The 12120-nt window shown below is 37.6% G+C and overlaps 1 protein-coding gene across 1 annotated transcript; it reads left to right on the top strand.

The window, feature by feature from the left end:
• The first annotated feature begins 1391 nt into the window (after positions 1-1391).
• On the top strand, positions 1392-3587 carry LOC149262958 (uncharacterized). Its single transcript, XM_089384029.1, has one exon. The coding sequence runs from the start codon at positions 1392-1394 to the stop codon at positions 3585-3587; it is 2196 nt and encodes a 731-aa protein (XP_089240155.1).
• Positions 3588-12120: the final 8533 nt, after the last annotated feature.

Raw genomic sequence — 12120 nt, 5'->3', positions numbered from 1 at the left:
TTGATAGATTCCTTATGAAGGAGACACTTCTTCAGCGCCTGCAACATTACAAACAATGGGTTGGCTCAGGGGGATGGTCAGATCATTCTCCAATATACCTAGAGTTACAGGGTCCCTTCAAGAAGCCCAAAGCACCTTATAAATTTAATCATACCTGGCTGAAGGACCCATCATATGTCAAGATGATATCTGATTACTGGTCCTCTCACCCTATCAATGGATCAGAATCACTTGCTAAAGGATTCTGCAGGAATCTCTCGGATATTAAACATATATCTATTGCATGGGCAAAAGAGAAACAGGCTCGAGATGCTGCTCAACTAACCCATATTGAAGCTGAATTATGCTCTCTCACCGACGAAAGGGGGTTGGGGTTCATTACAGCAGCTGATAAATGCAGGCTGATTGAACTAGAGAATCAAAAAGCAAAAATCCTCAAAGAGAGAGAGGAATCCGTAAGATTGAGGAGTAGGGCTTTATGGATTCAAGCTGGGGATGAAAACACAAAGTTCTTTCATAGCTTTGCTAAGAGCAGGAAAGTATCTAATACTATCTGGAAGCTCCCCACACCTAATGGCGAAATAGCAGACACTTTTAACAAGCTCGCTCATCTGGGCACCTCTCACTTCAGGGAACTCTACAAGTGCCCCCGTGAGGTTAATCTGCCTGATATCATCAATGTGGCAAATCACTTCCCGAGATTTGTAGAGGAAGAGGATGTGGAGACTCTAATCGATCCAGTTTCGGCCGAGGAGCTGGAAGGAGTACTGAAGTGGTTCAAAAAAGACAAGAGCCCTGGCCCGGATGGCTGGACCATTGAGTTTTATTTAGCCTTCTATGAGGTCCTGGGTCAGGACCTGCTGAGGGTGGTCGAGGAGAGCAGAGCTACAGGTTCCATTTACCATGCCATCAATTCAACCTTCATTGCTCTCATTCCAAAAACGGATACCCCTGAATCTTTTGATGACTACAGGCCTATATCTTTGTGCAATTGCCTCTACAAAATCATCTCTAAGACTATTGCTAATCGTCTTAGACCAATCCTCTCCAGGTCCATTGCCCCCCAACAATTTGCTTTCCTCGAATCTAGATAGATTCATGAGGCCATAGGCCTGGCCCAAGAAGCTATACACTCTATATGGTCCAAACACCTTAAAGCCATCCTCCTCAAAATTGACCTCTCTAAAGCTTTTGACCGGGTCAGCTGGCTCTACATCAAAATGATCCTAATCCACTTGGGTTTTCCTCACTCCTACATTTCATGGATCATGGCCTGTATATCCTCCCCAACATTCAGTATCCTCATAAATGGATCGGCCTCTCCCTTCTTTCATTCTGAAAGGGGTCTGAGACAGGGATGCCCCCTCTCCCCCCTGCTCTTCCTTCTGGTCATGGAAGGCCTAAGTCGTCTCATAGACTCTGCTAAGAGAGCTGGTGATATCCGGGGCCTTCGTATATCCGATTTATGTTTCCTCACACATCTGCTCTTCGTGGACGATGTTCTTATCCTTCTTGATGGCAGTGTTCGAGACTCTCGATCTTTCTCAAAGATCCTTCGAATTTTTTCTGCTGCTACAGGTATGCTTCCAAATCAGACTAAATCCTCTATAACATGCTCCCGCACTTCGGTTCAGGAATCCCAGCTAGCTCTACAGGTTTTTCCCTATATTGTTCTCCCTCTGGACAGAGGTCTCAAATATTTGGGATTCAGGCTGAAGCCCACTTGTCAAAGAATTGCTGATTGGACGTGGTTGGTCGCCAAATTGGAAAAAAGACTCTCAGGATGGAGCTTCAGATTTCTATCCAGGGCTGGCAGATTGGTACTCATAAAGTCTGTTTTAGAGGCCACCCCGGTCTTCTGGATGGCACTTGCATGGATACCAAGGAATATCCTGGGATGTTTGAAACAGCTGTGCAATCGATACCTTTGGAATGGAAGCCAGGACAAAAGAATATTTGCATGGATAAGCTGGAAGAAAATCACTTTGCCCAAAAAATGGGGTGGATGGGGTCTCAAAGATCTACCCGACTTTGCTATGGCTCTTGCTGCTAAGATGGGTTGGACTCTATTAACCAGCCAAAATCTTTGGGCACAAGTATCCTACCACAAATACATTTGGCCTCTGAACATTCTGGACTGGGCTAGATTACCATCCTGGACATCGAAGGGATGCTCATCTATATGGAAGGCCCTGTTACACTCCCTTCCCCTTATCCGGGATAATCTAGTATGGAGAATTAACGATGGAACGTTGGGCAGGATTGGCCTGGATCCTTGGATTAACAGTGGGGGCAGACACACCCTCAACCGAGAACTCATTACTTTCCTTCATGGCCGAGACATTCGGAATTTTTCACATATTGTTGATCAGCTGCACTCAGACATATTCACTCAAGCTTGGAAATCGGCTCAGCAACTGGACATCCCACTGCAGTGGCATCAGGAATGGAGCGAATATGTTCATGCCTTGACCGAATCCCATATCCGCATCAAACAAGGATCCGATGAACTTATTTGGTGTAAGGCGGATGATGGAGTTTACGCGCCAAAGTTTGGGTACAGCGCACTTATCATTCACAGAAAACCGGAGCAAACGCCATCATGGTGGCGTGTCATTTGGAAGTTAAATGCTCCTCCTCGCACCAGATTATTTTTCTGGTGTGTCCTCAAAGACACCATACCCACGGCCAAACACCTTACTCGCAGATCCATCTATGGACCTTCCTGGTGCACTTTCTGCAAAGCGGCATCAGAAACTTTGGCCCACATATTCCTTCATTGCCCGGTAGTTCACACGCTATGGAACAACATCTGCACGCAACTTGGAACTTCGGGGAACTGGAATGGTGATGACATTTCGGGTGCATGGACTGCCTGGAATCACAGTCACCCGGGCTCAAAACTTATAAATCTCCCCCTCGTGGCAACCTGGCACATCTGGTTAGCACGAAACCGAGTTATTTTCGAGGATCAGGCTGTGTGCTGGCCCTGTACAGAAGCAACCATCGTTGCCGTGTACCAACTTATACCTGACCCTCCCCCCACTCGAACCAGGACGATTCAGGCTCATCCCACAATTGATAAATCGACCCCATGGGCCTACTTCGATGGGGCTGCGGACCAAAATGGATGCGGTGGTGGTTTTGTTTTACATATAAATGAACAACATAGATACCGTGTAAAAATGGGATTTGGCAGAGGATCCAATAATTATGCAGAGCTCTTGGCCATTCAAAATCTAATTCACTTCTCATTGACTCATCAGTATACAAATCTTAACATATTTGGGGACTCAATGACGGTTGTAAATTGGATCAATAACGCAACTAATTGTCATACACACACTCTCATCAATATATTATATGATGCACTTACACTCATGGCAGCTTTTAATCATTTCTCTTGTCTACACATTTACAGAGAACATAACAGCGAGGCTGAAAAATTATCCAAAGAGGCCACGATACTTCCCAGAGGTGAATGGCTAATTGTGGAGCGGCAGGGGAAGGAAGAGCACAGGTTTTATCACAGGCCATACATAGACCAGAGAGACCAGCGGGACAACAGTCCCGGTAGCCGACAGTAATTTTTGCCAATTTTGTTTATGATGAAAACTGTACATAGATATGGATATCATGTTATATGCTAATAGATCCTATGTGATCTCGAACAGGCTATACAGACAGACTCTTTTGATGTTTTCTATTGTATAAACTCTGATATATCACCCTGCGTGGTGGATTTTGCATGAACACTACAGCATATGCTAATCAGCATCTACTATATGTAATTTTCCAAATATAATGAAAATTACTGATTTTTCCAGTGGAAAAAAAAAAGAAGATAAAATCGCCTCCCACTTTTCCTGTATATCAGGGGGATTAGCCTATTTATTATACATATAAATTTAGGGTGGTTCTTAAAATTTTCCCTGTTTCTTACTTTCTCCATGGCTCCATCATATTCATTCCAAAGGTGAAATAACAACACCTTTATTTAATAACTCAACCATTATGATCAATAATCCATAAATCAAAATTATTCACAATACATAACAATGTAATTTCTGTGTTATTACTATTGGAGTGAAAGATAATGACATCTCATCATTTTTTAGATTTTTACCCCAAATCCAAATTTTAAATTGACAAAAAATGATAAATCCCTTATGACTCATCCTATTAGCACTAAGTTTGAATCTTTCCTGAAGGTTCACATGTTATGATTTTCAATCAACTGTGTAAGAGGTGTAAGGGCCTATAAAAAAAATTGTGTAAATTGCTATATAAGCCTAGGAACATGTATAAACAAGTTATTTCACCTAACCCTATTATTTCCCTAAGTTTTTACAATGAAATCAGCCTATCACGATCCTATAACTCGCATTATGAAATATTTTCGTAGCAGTGTGCTACAAAATATTTTTGTAGCACTCACAGAAATATTAAAACTTAGGTTTTTTTGTAGCACTCGCAGAAATATTAAAACTTAGGTTTTCAAGTTGTTATCCCTATCATTTCAAATGCCTAAGTGGTTTTTCACAAATTTTTATCCCTTTTTATCCTTGATGTGACATTTAGCAGAATTTTGAATCCCAATAAAGAAGTCTAAAATCAAACCCTAAAAACACACAGTTTGCCCTAAATGATAATTTCTAGCATTCCCAGAAAATCATTTGCAGTGTGCAAGAAGGTTGTGGAAGGGTTTACAAAATCTGACCAAGAGGATTCAAGGTTGTGGAAGAATTTACAATGTCAAAGAATTTGTAAGATGGGAAGATTAGGCCATGTAAAACATTTTGAGTCAGATGGAATGTATTTTGAAGTTTATCCAGAAATGTTGTCACTGTTCTGAAATGAAAGTTGGGAATAAGTCTTCCATCACTTCAATGGAAATAACCTAAGTTGGTGTCATCACTTTATATATTCTTTTGATCGCATTAAAACATGAATAAAAACCCTACAGTTTCCAGTCACTGAGGAATCCATTGCAGAGGCCATGGGTTTTCCTACTAAGTGTGAAAGATGGTTTAAAAAGTAGAGACTACAGAACGTGGACCTAAACTTTTTCTTGAAGGAGGACTGCGAAGACCAAGAATGGAATGTAGGAGTCCCCTAGAACATGTTGAAACCTAAATGGTCTAGTGCTCTTAGGACTGTGTAGCTCTTCTTCACCTGTGAAGGCAGGTACTCTAAAGCTTATTTATATTGCATGAGGTTTTTGTGTCATTTAGCAGGTTTCAATAAAATGAATTTGTCATATTTTCTTCATCAAGGTCTGCTGAAAATGTCTACCAAAGCTAGAACCAGACCTAAGCTATTACCTCATGACATATGTCATCATGGCCTGATAAATATGTTATACACTCATGAGTTGAACAAGAAAGTGGAACAACTGAGAGAAAGAAACATGAGAAACCCTGCACTCAGAAGGCAAAGGAGAGGTCAAACTAAAATTTATGCCAAAACCCTAGCTCAGGGAATAGAGGGAGAGCCTAGTCATATACCTATTGAAGAACATATTGAAAACCATGTTAAAGAACTAGAGGTTAGGGTCTATGAGAGGAGAACAAGAAGATAATAGAAGCAAATGCTAGAAGAAGAGGAGGCAACACATAAAACAACAAAAAGTGCAAAAGGGAAACAAAGCATGGAAACAGGGGATGAAGAAATACAAACAGAGCCTAGGGTTTATTCTAGAAAACCCCATATTCGTCCTACAAATAAAATAAGACTGAATTTAAAGGAAAAAATCAACCCTAAGCTAAATGAGGCAGTGATTGTTGATGAAGAAGAAGAAATTGTGAAGGTTTCAAAGAGAAGAAAGAAGGCCACCAAACAAAGGAAAACATAGTATGTAGGCAGAAAATGGAAAGAAACCTTAAAGGCTAGCAGAACTATACATAAAAGTACTATAACAACGATGTGATTATTCCGAAATTTATTTGATAATGATATGGATCACAGAATTCTGAAAATATATATATATATATATATATATATATATAATATAAAATAAATAAATAAATACAAATTTAAAAAAAAATAATAATAATAATAATAAATAAATATAAATATAAATAAAATAATAATAATAAAATTATGGTAATATGGTAATTTTCGATATATTATGGTAATATGTCATAATGGTTTTTTAGCTAAGGGAGAGCGGAAAATACGAGTCAACACAAGAGAAAAGGGCCTCAAAAGTGTAAACATTTACACAAGATAGTTGCACAATTTTAGCAGATTTCACAAGTTCATATATCAATTTTGCTACCAAGGAGGAATACGAGTTATAGTTCTAGATATGACCCCTACAAGGGTGTGAACAATTTCAGGCCTACACTTTAGCTATGACTCGTCCTTTTAGATGCTTTGACCTATATTTAAATGGAAAATAGAGATGTGAATAGCTAGAAAGATAAGATTTTAATTATGTTTTGTAAATTAAACTCTCAGATATGTTAAATATTTTATAGTTATTCTACCAGACTTAGTGGATCTGAAATTTTATGTATTTTTCCTATATAATACATCAAAAAGGAGGAAAAAAGGTTGGATTTTGGAAACAAAACTAGTCTTTTTTTCTATGTGTGATCAATTTGTTGATTTTTAAGTACCAAGAGGACTAGGAGATTATGTTCATGATACAGAGATTCCTGTGATGGTATGCTCAATCAGTTCTTCTACTATGATAGTTTCATTTTCTATGTGATATCATTTAGCTTCTACCTTCTGATGTTTGAATGAGATTATGTGATAGAATTCATTAGTAAATGTTATGGTTCATATGGTTTAAGCATTTGCACTATTTCTCCTAAAGCTTGCAGGATTCATGTTTCATGCCCTGCTATAGTGGATTGTTTTCTTTTTCTACTATCATTCATAAATTGTTTGACATGTCTACAATTTTCCGTCTACCTTGCCTCTATCCTCTTGATTCATACAGTCAAGATCTTGGTATCTACATCTAAAACCTAATTGGTTGACTCCATTTCCCAATATATTACTTGTTTCATCCCAACCCTACTAAAGATCCAAAAACCCTATTGAAGATCTAGCCATTGTTTGAAGACACAACCAGTTTCTAAGCTTAGTGATTAGGTTGTAAGAGAGGGCCCTCTCTGGATTGAAGGGGCTAACCTTCAATCTACAAGATTGATTTGAAAAGGTTACCCTCAGGAGTTCTTTGTTACAACCAAGAAAAATTTCTAAGTGTTAATACATCCCTATATCATAATTTTTATATATCTAAAATTATACATAACACACCCACACAAACAACAAAGTTCACAAAAATGAGGTGATCTCTACTATGTCTTGTTGCCCTCAAAAGAAATCATGTTAACCTGGAGAGGAATTTTTTCCACTTTGAGTAAGTTCAGATAGTCATCAAAATCAAAATTTAAAGTTATTACGCAATGCTCTAGATCGAAAAATTTAGAAACTTTTTGCTAGATTTCTAAAGTGGCTTAAAAGCCAAGAGTTGAAATGGTCTTTATAACACAAATTGTGAATCCTTCCTCTGCAGTACAATCCTAATTATTAATTAGGTATGCAATTCATTACTCTTATTTTGGTCCATGATATTTACATGCATAATGTTCTCTTGTACTTGTCTTCATAGTTTTCTCTATGGAACTACAGTTATGAGCTTCTCTAAGGCACATAAGTAGTTTTCATGTCTAATGGATGCATACATATACGATGAGGAGAATTTTTCTATGTAAAATAAGATGTTTAGAGTTTTTTTTAATGGTTGGTAGGTGCAGAGATGATATACCATTATAATAATATGGATTTTGTTCCACACTAATACTCTCTTTCTTTTGTATTTAAGAGTTTGGGAAGTGACTCACTTTAACCTTTCAATAATAAGCACATAGGTTCCTAATAAATGTGAGTAGAAGTGTAAGTATTGCAATGCTTATATTATAATGAGAGAGGATAATATCACATAACTCACATACCTACATGCTAAAGTAAACCTCCAGTCTAATAATGAACTTCAATTGAACAAATTTTTTAATGTATGCTTTTATAGAGTTCAGGCTTCTGTGATCCATATCAAGATTGTGAAAGATTTTTCAGCGAAAATCACATGGAGTATCATTTGTCGACGCGTTTCGAACCAACTAGTGTGGTTCATCGTCAGGACAAGTTGAAGAAACAGATCCAGATTAGCATGATAAATAGCCTGAGCAGAGACTCCAACGGCTAGATTGATTAACGGCTAATTTTGACCTTAGAAGCCAGGTCAAATTATAATTTATTAATTTAATATTATTATTATTTTTCTATGGAAATAAGTTAAATTAGGTAAAATGGTTGGTTTTAAAAAGGAATTTATTTATAAAAATTAATAAATATATGTATATAATAAAATTATAATATTAGGTTATTAAAAGTTAGGATTAGTCATTTCAATGGTTGATTTGAAAAGAAAATTTATTTATTTATTTAAATTATTTAATAATTAATATTGGTATTATACATATATATAATTTTTATTTTTATTTTATATATATACTTAAAATCATAATAATAGGTTGACGAGTATTTTTATTCAATCATAATTTAATGGTTAGTTTATTTTTATGGAAATTAATAAAGAATATCAAAAGATGTTACGTTAGTTAGAAAATTAGTTAAAAATAATTAGATTAGAATTTAAATGGAAAATTAGTTATATAAAGGACCTTAAGGTAATATATATAAAATTAATTGAAATGGGAGCTGATTTCTAAGTATTATCAAAGTTAAAAGCTAATTGGAAAAAAGTAATATTAAAATTAATAAATAAACAAAATAAAAATAAAAATAAAAGGGAAAATTAATTAAATAAAATAAAATAAATAATATTAAATAAATAAAAATCAGTTAAAAATAATGCCAGTTAAAAAAAATTAAAAAAAAAATAATAATAATAAATAAATAAATAATAAAAATAGAAATAAAATAATAAAAATAAAGAAATATAAATAATAAATAAATAAGTAAATAAATAAATAAGTAAAAATGAAATAAAATAATAATAAAGATAAAAGAAAAACCTAAAGAGGAGGGTGGAAAAATGACTAGGACGAGAGTGCAGGGACCCAACACCTACTAACTTTCCAGCCATCCTCTCTATTGAGATTGCTTGGTCTCTTTTCAATCTCAAGCTCTTCCCTAAATTTTCGATGATGGAAATGCGAGACCTTAGCAATAACACTAGCCTCCTCAATACAAACATGATGATTGGTTTTCTCAGCATGTTCAGCTAAAGCGGAAGACTTAACTCTCCTATGCCTAAGATCCGCTGCGTGCTCGCTAATCCTTTGATTAATGGAGCGACCAGTCTCCCCAATATAGGGGGTCCCACAGGAACAAGCGATCAAATAAACGCCCTTCATATCCTTAGGGTCAATCGGATCCTTCACAGATTTGAGGGACATACGAATGGTGTTCAGGGGCCTAAAGGTCACAGGGATACTATGCTTCCTGAGAATCCTTCCAATTCTATCGGTGGTCCCCTGAACATACGGAAGATGGACACCAGGAATTCGCTCTTTCGGTTCTCTTTTAGATAGAGAATTCTTGGAAGCTTTAAGGAAAGCCCTCTGACCCATGTATCTACTATAACCATTCTCAACAAATACATCAAGCAAATGGGATTTTTCTTTCTCAAAGCTCTTCTTATCCGAGATCCTTAGGGCCCGAGTAGCAAGGGTATTGAGAACACCCATCTTTTGAGCCGGGAAATGGTGGGAACTGGCATGAATATACTGCTACGTATGAGTTTTCTTTCGAAAAACTTGATGGGCGAGGGAACCATCACTATTCTTAGAAATAAGAATATCAAGGAATGGAAGGCATCCATCAACTTCCTGCTCCTTAGTGAACTTAATGGCTGAGGATTGCTTGTTGAGATGATCAAAGAAGAGATCAAGCTCATCCTGTCCATGAGACCATATGACATTGGTGTCATCCACATACCTTCTCCATAGTTTGGGCAAGAGTCGGGAAGAGTTTAGAGCCTTGGACTCAAAATCTTCCATAAACAGGTTCGCAACAACAGGGGAAAGGGGTGAGCCCATCGCAACCCCACAAGTTTGCTCGAAGACTCTCCCTCAAAACTGAAGAAAGTGGAAGTGAGACAGATCTCAACCAACCTGGCCGTGTCAGGATCTGCTAGGTGGTTGATCACATCCATGGCCTCATTAATAGAGATGCAAGTGAACAGGGAGACAACATCAAAACTAACAAGAATGTCCCCAGGATCAAGCTTAATGTCCTTTAGTTCTTCAATAAAGGAAGCAGAGTCTTTTACAAAGGACTCCGTATGACCAACTAAGGCCTTAAGCTTTAATGCAAGGAACTTCGCCAGAAGGTAGGTAGGGCCTCCAATGGTGTTGACGATGGGCCTTAAGGGGGCACCTTCCTTATGAATCTTGGGGAGGCCATAGATTCTGGGGGTAATAGGGCTGCTTTCAATGAGCTTATGGTGCAAGGAACTCAATGAGCCAATGGATTTAATGGCCACAGCCACATTTCTAGCCACCTTCTTCAAAGGATTTTTGGGAAGCTTTTTGTAGCTACCACTATTATGAAGATGATCCAACATCTTGCTGCGGTAATCATCCCTATTAAGAATGACGGCAGCCCCACCCTTTTCTGCCTTAAGAACAATGATATCCTTGTTCTGGTTTAAGGATCTGAGAGCTAAAGATTCTTCCTTGCTGAGGTTACTCTTAGGCGGCTTAGCCTTTCTCAAGGCAATTGCACAATCCTGCCTAATAGTATCTTTGATCCTATCAGGTAAACTTTGGATCCCAAACTCAATATCATAGATAATGTCCTCCATAGGGATTTTTCTAGGGGCTAAGGCAAAATTTAAACCCTTGCCCAAAACTTTAAAATCAGAAGGGGGAAATACAAAGCTGGAAAGATAATAACCTTGTTACTAGAAGGAGAAATACTAGCAGCCCTTTTAATCCTATTATTTTTCAAGAGGCTTTTGTTAGTCTTGTCCATCCTGTTATTAATAAAAATATTATCATTATAAATATCATTATTACTAAAATGAGCATTATTATTATTAACACAATAACTATTATAATTATTATTATAAGTAATAATGTCGCTATTATTATTCATATTGTTATTATGATTCATAATACCATTATTACGATTCTTAATGAATTTACCATTATTATAAGTGTTATTATTATTATTATCCTTAATAAAGTTATTACCAATGCGTTCATTACTTTTAATGTCACTATTATAACTCTTATTACGTATATTAAAATTCTTATCAATATTAAAGAATTTATCATTATTATGAGTGTTATTAATATCATTGTTATCCTTAATAAAATTAATATCTTTAAGCATAAGGCGTTCATTACTGTTATTATAACTCTTACAATAAGAGCTGCTCCGTTTATTTATGAAATTAAAATTCCTATCAACCAAACCAGCGCTGTCCTCAGGCGAAGCAACCCCCGTGGGATCTCCAAAATTGAACGAAGAGCCGGGGACGGGGATCGAACCATCGATAGCCTCTCCTTTGCTGGCTACATCAAACCTGCTAACGCTTACCGGGAACACGGTTTTACCAGGCGACGGGGACGAGGAGCTATCCAATGGCGACCTCGAATCAAAAGGCACCACGTTAACCAAACCCAACCGGTTTGGGGAGGCGGAGGATGCGTCGGTCGATATCGCAGTTGGATCCGAAACGCCGAAATCAGGCACAACACCACGGCTGCTGCCTAAAGAAACGTGTTTAGGATCCCTGGCGACAGGATCAAAGAAATTCCCCGCAACGCAGGTCCCAGGAATAACGCTGCCCTGAGAGACAAACACCATTTCATGCTCTGCGCAGAGAAGACCCTGCTTACTCCCAACCGGTAAGACAGAACCTATAGTAGCTGAATGCAGGTCTGTAGAGAACGAAACGGCTTCATCAACGTGCACTGAGGTATCCAGAGACTGGAAACCAGAGACTCCATCTGAGCGGCCAGATAACCAATCATTCAACGCAGAGATTTTCCCAGATGAGATACGGCTATGGGAAGCAGCTCCCATGGCTCTATCAAGAAACTCTGAATTCCCAGCTAGTCTTAGAAA

The sequence above is a fragment of the Pinus tabuliformis genome, chromosome 6 (assembly GCF_031772625.1).
Source record: "Pinus tabuliformis cultivar Carrire ecotype Pingquan chromosome 6, CPIR1, whole genome shotgun sequence".
Taxonomy (NCBI): Eukaryota; Viridiplantae; Streptophyta; class Pinopsida; order Pinales; family Pinaceae; genus Pinus; species Pinus tabuliformis.
This window is presented reverse-complemented; position numbering and strand designations above follow the sequence as displayed.

Coding starts and splice junctions, on each gene's coding strand:
- LOC149262958 (XM_089384029.1), top strand. CDS start 1,392: ATGGAAGGCCTAAGTCGTCTCATAGACTCTGCTAAGAGAGCTGGTGAT.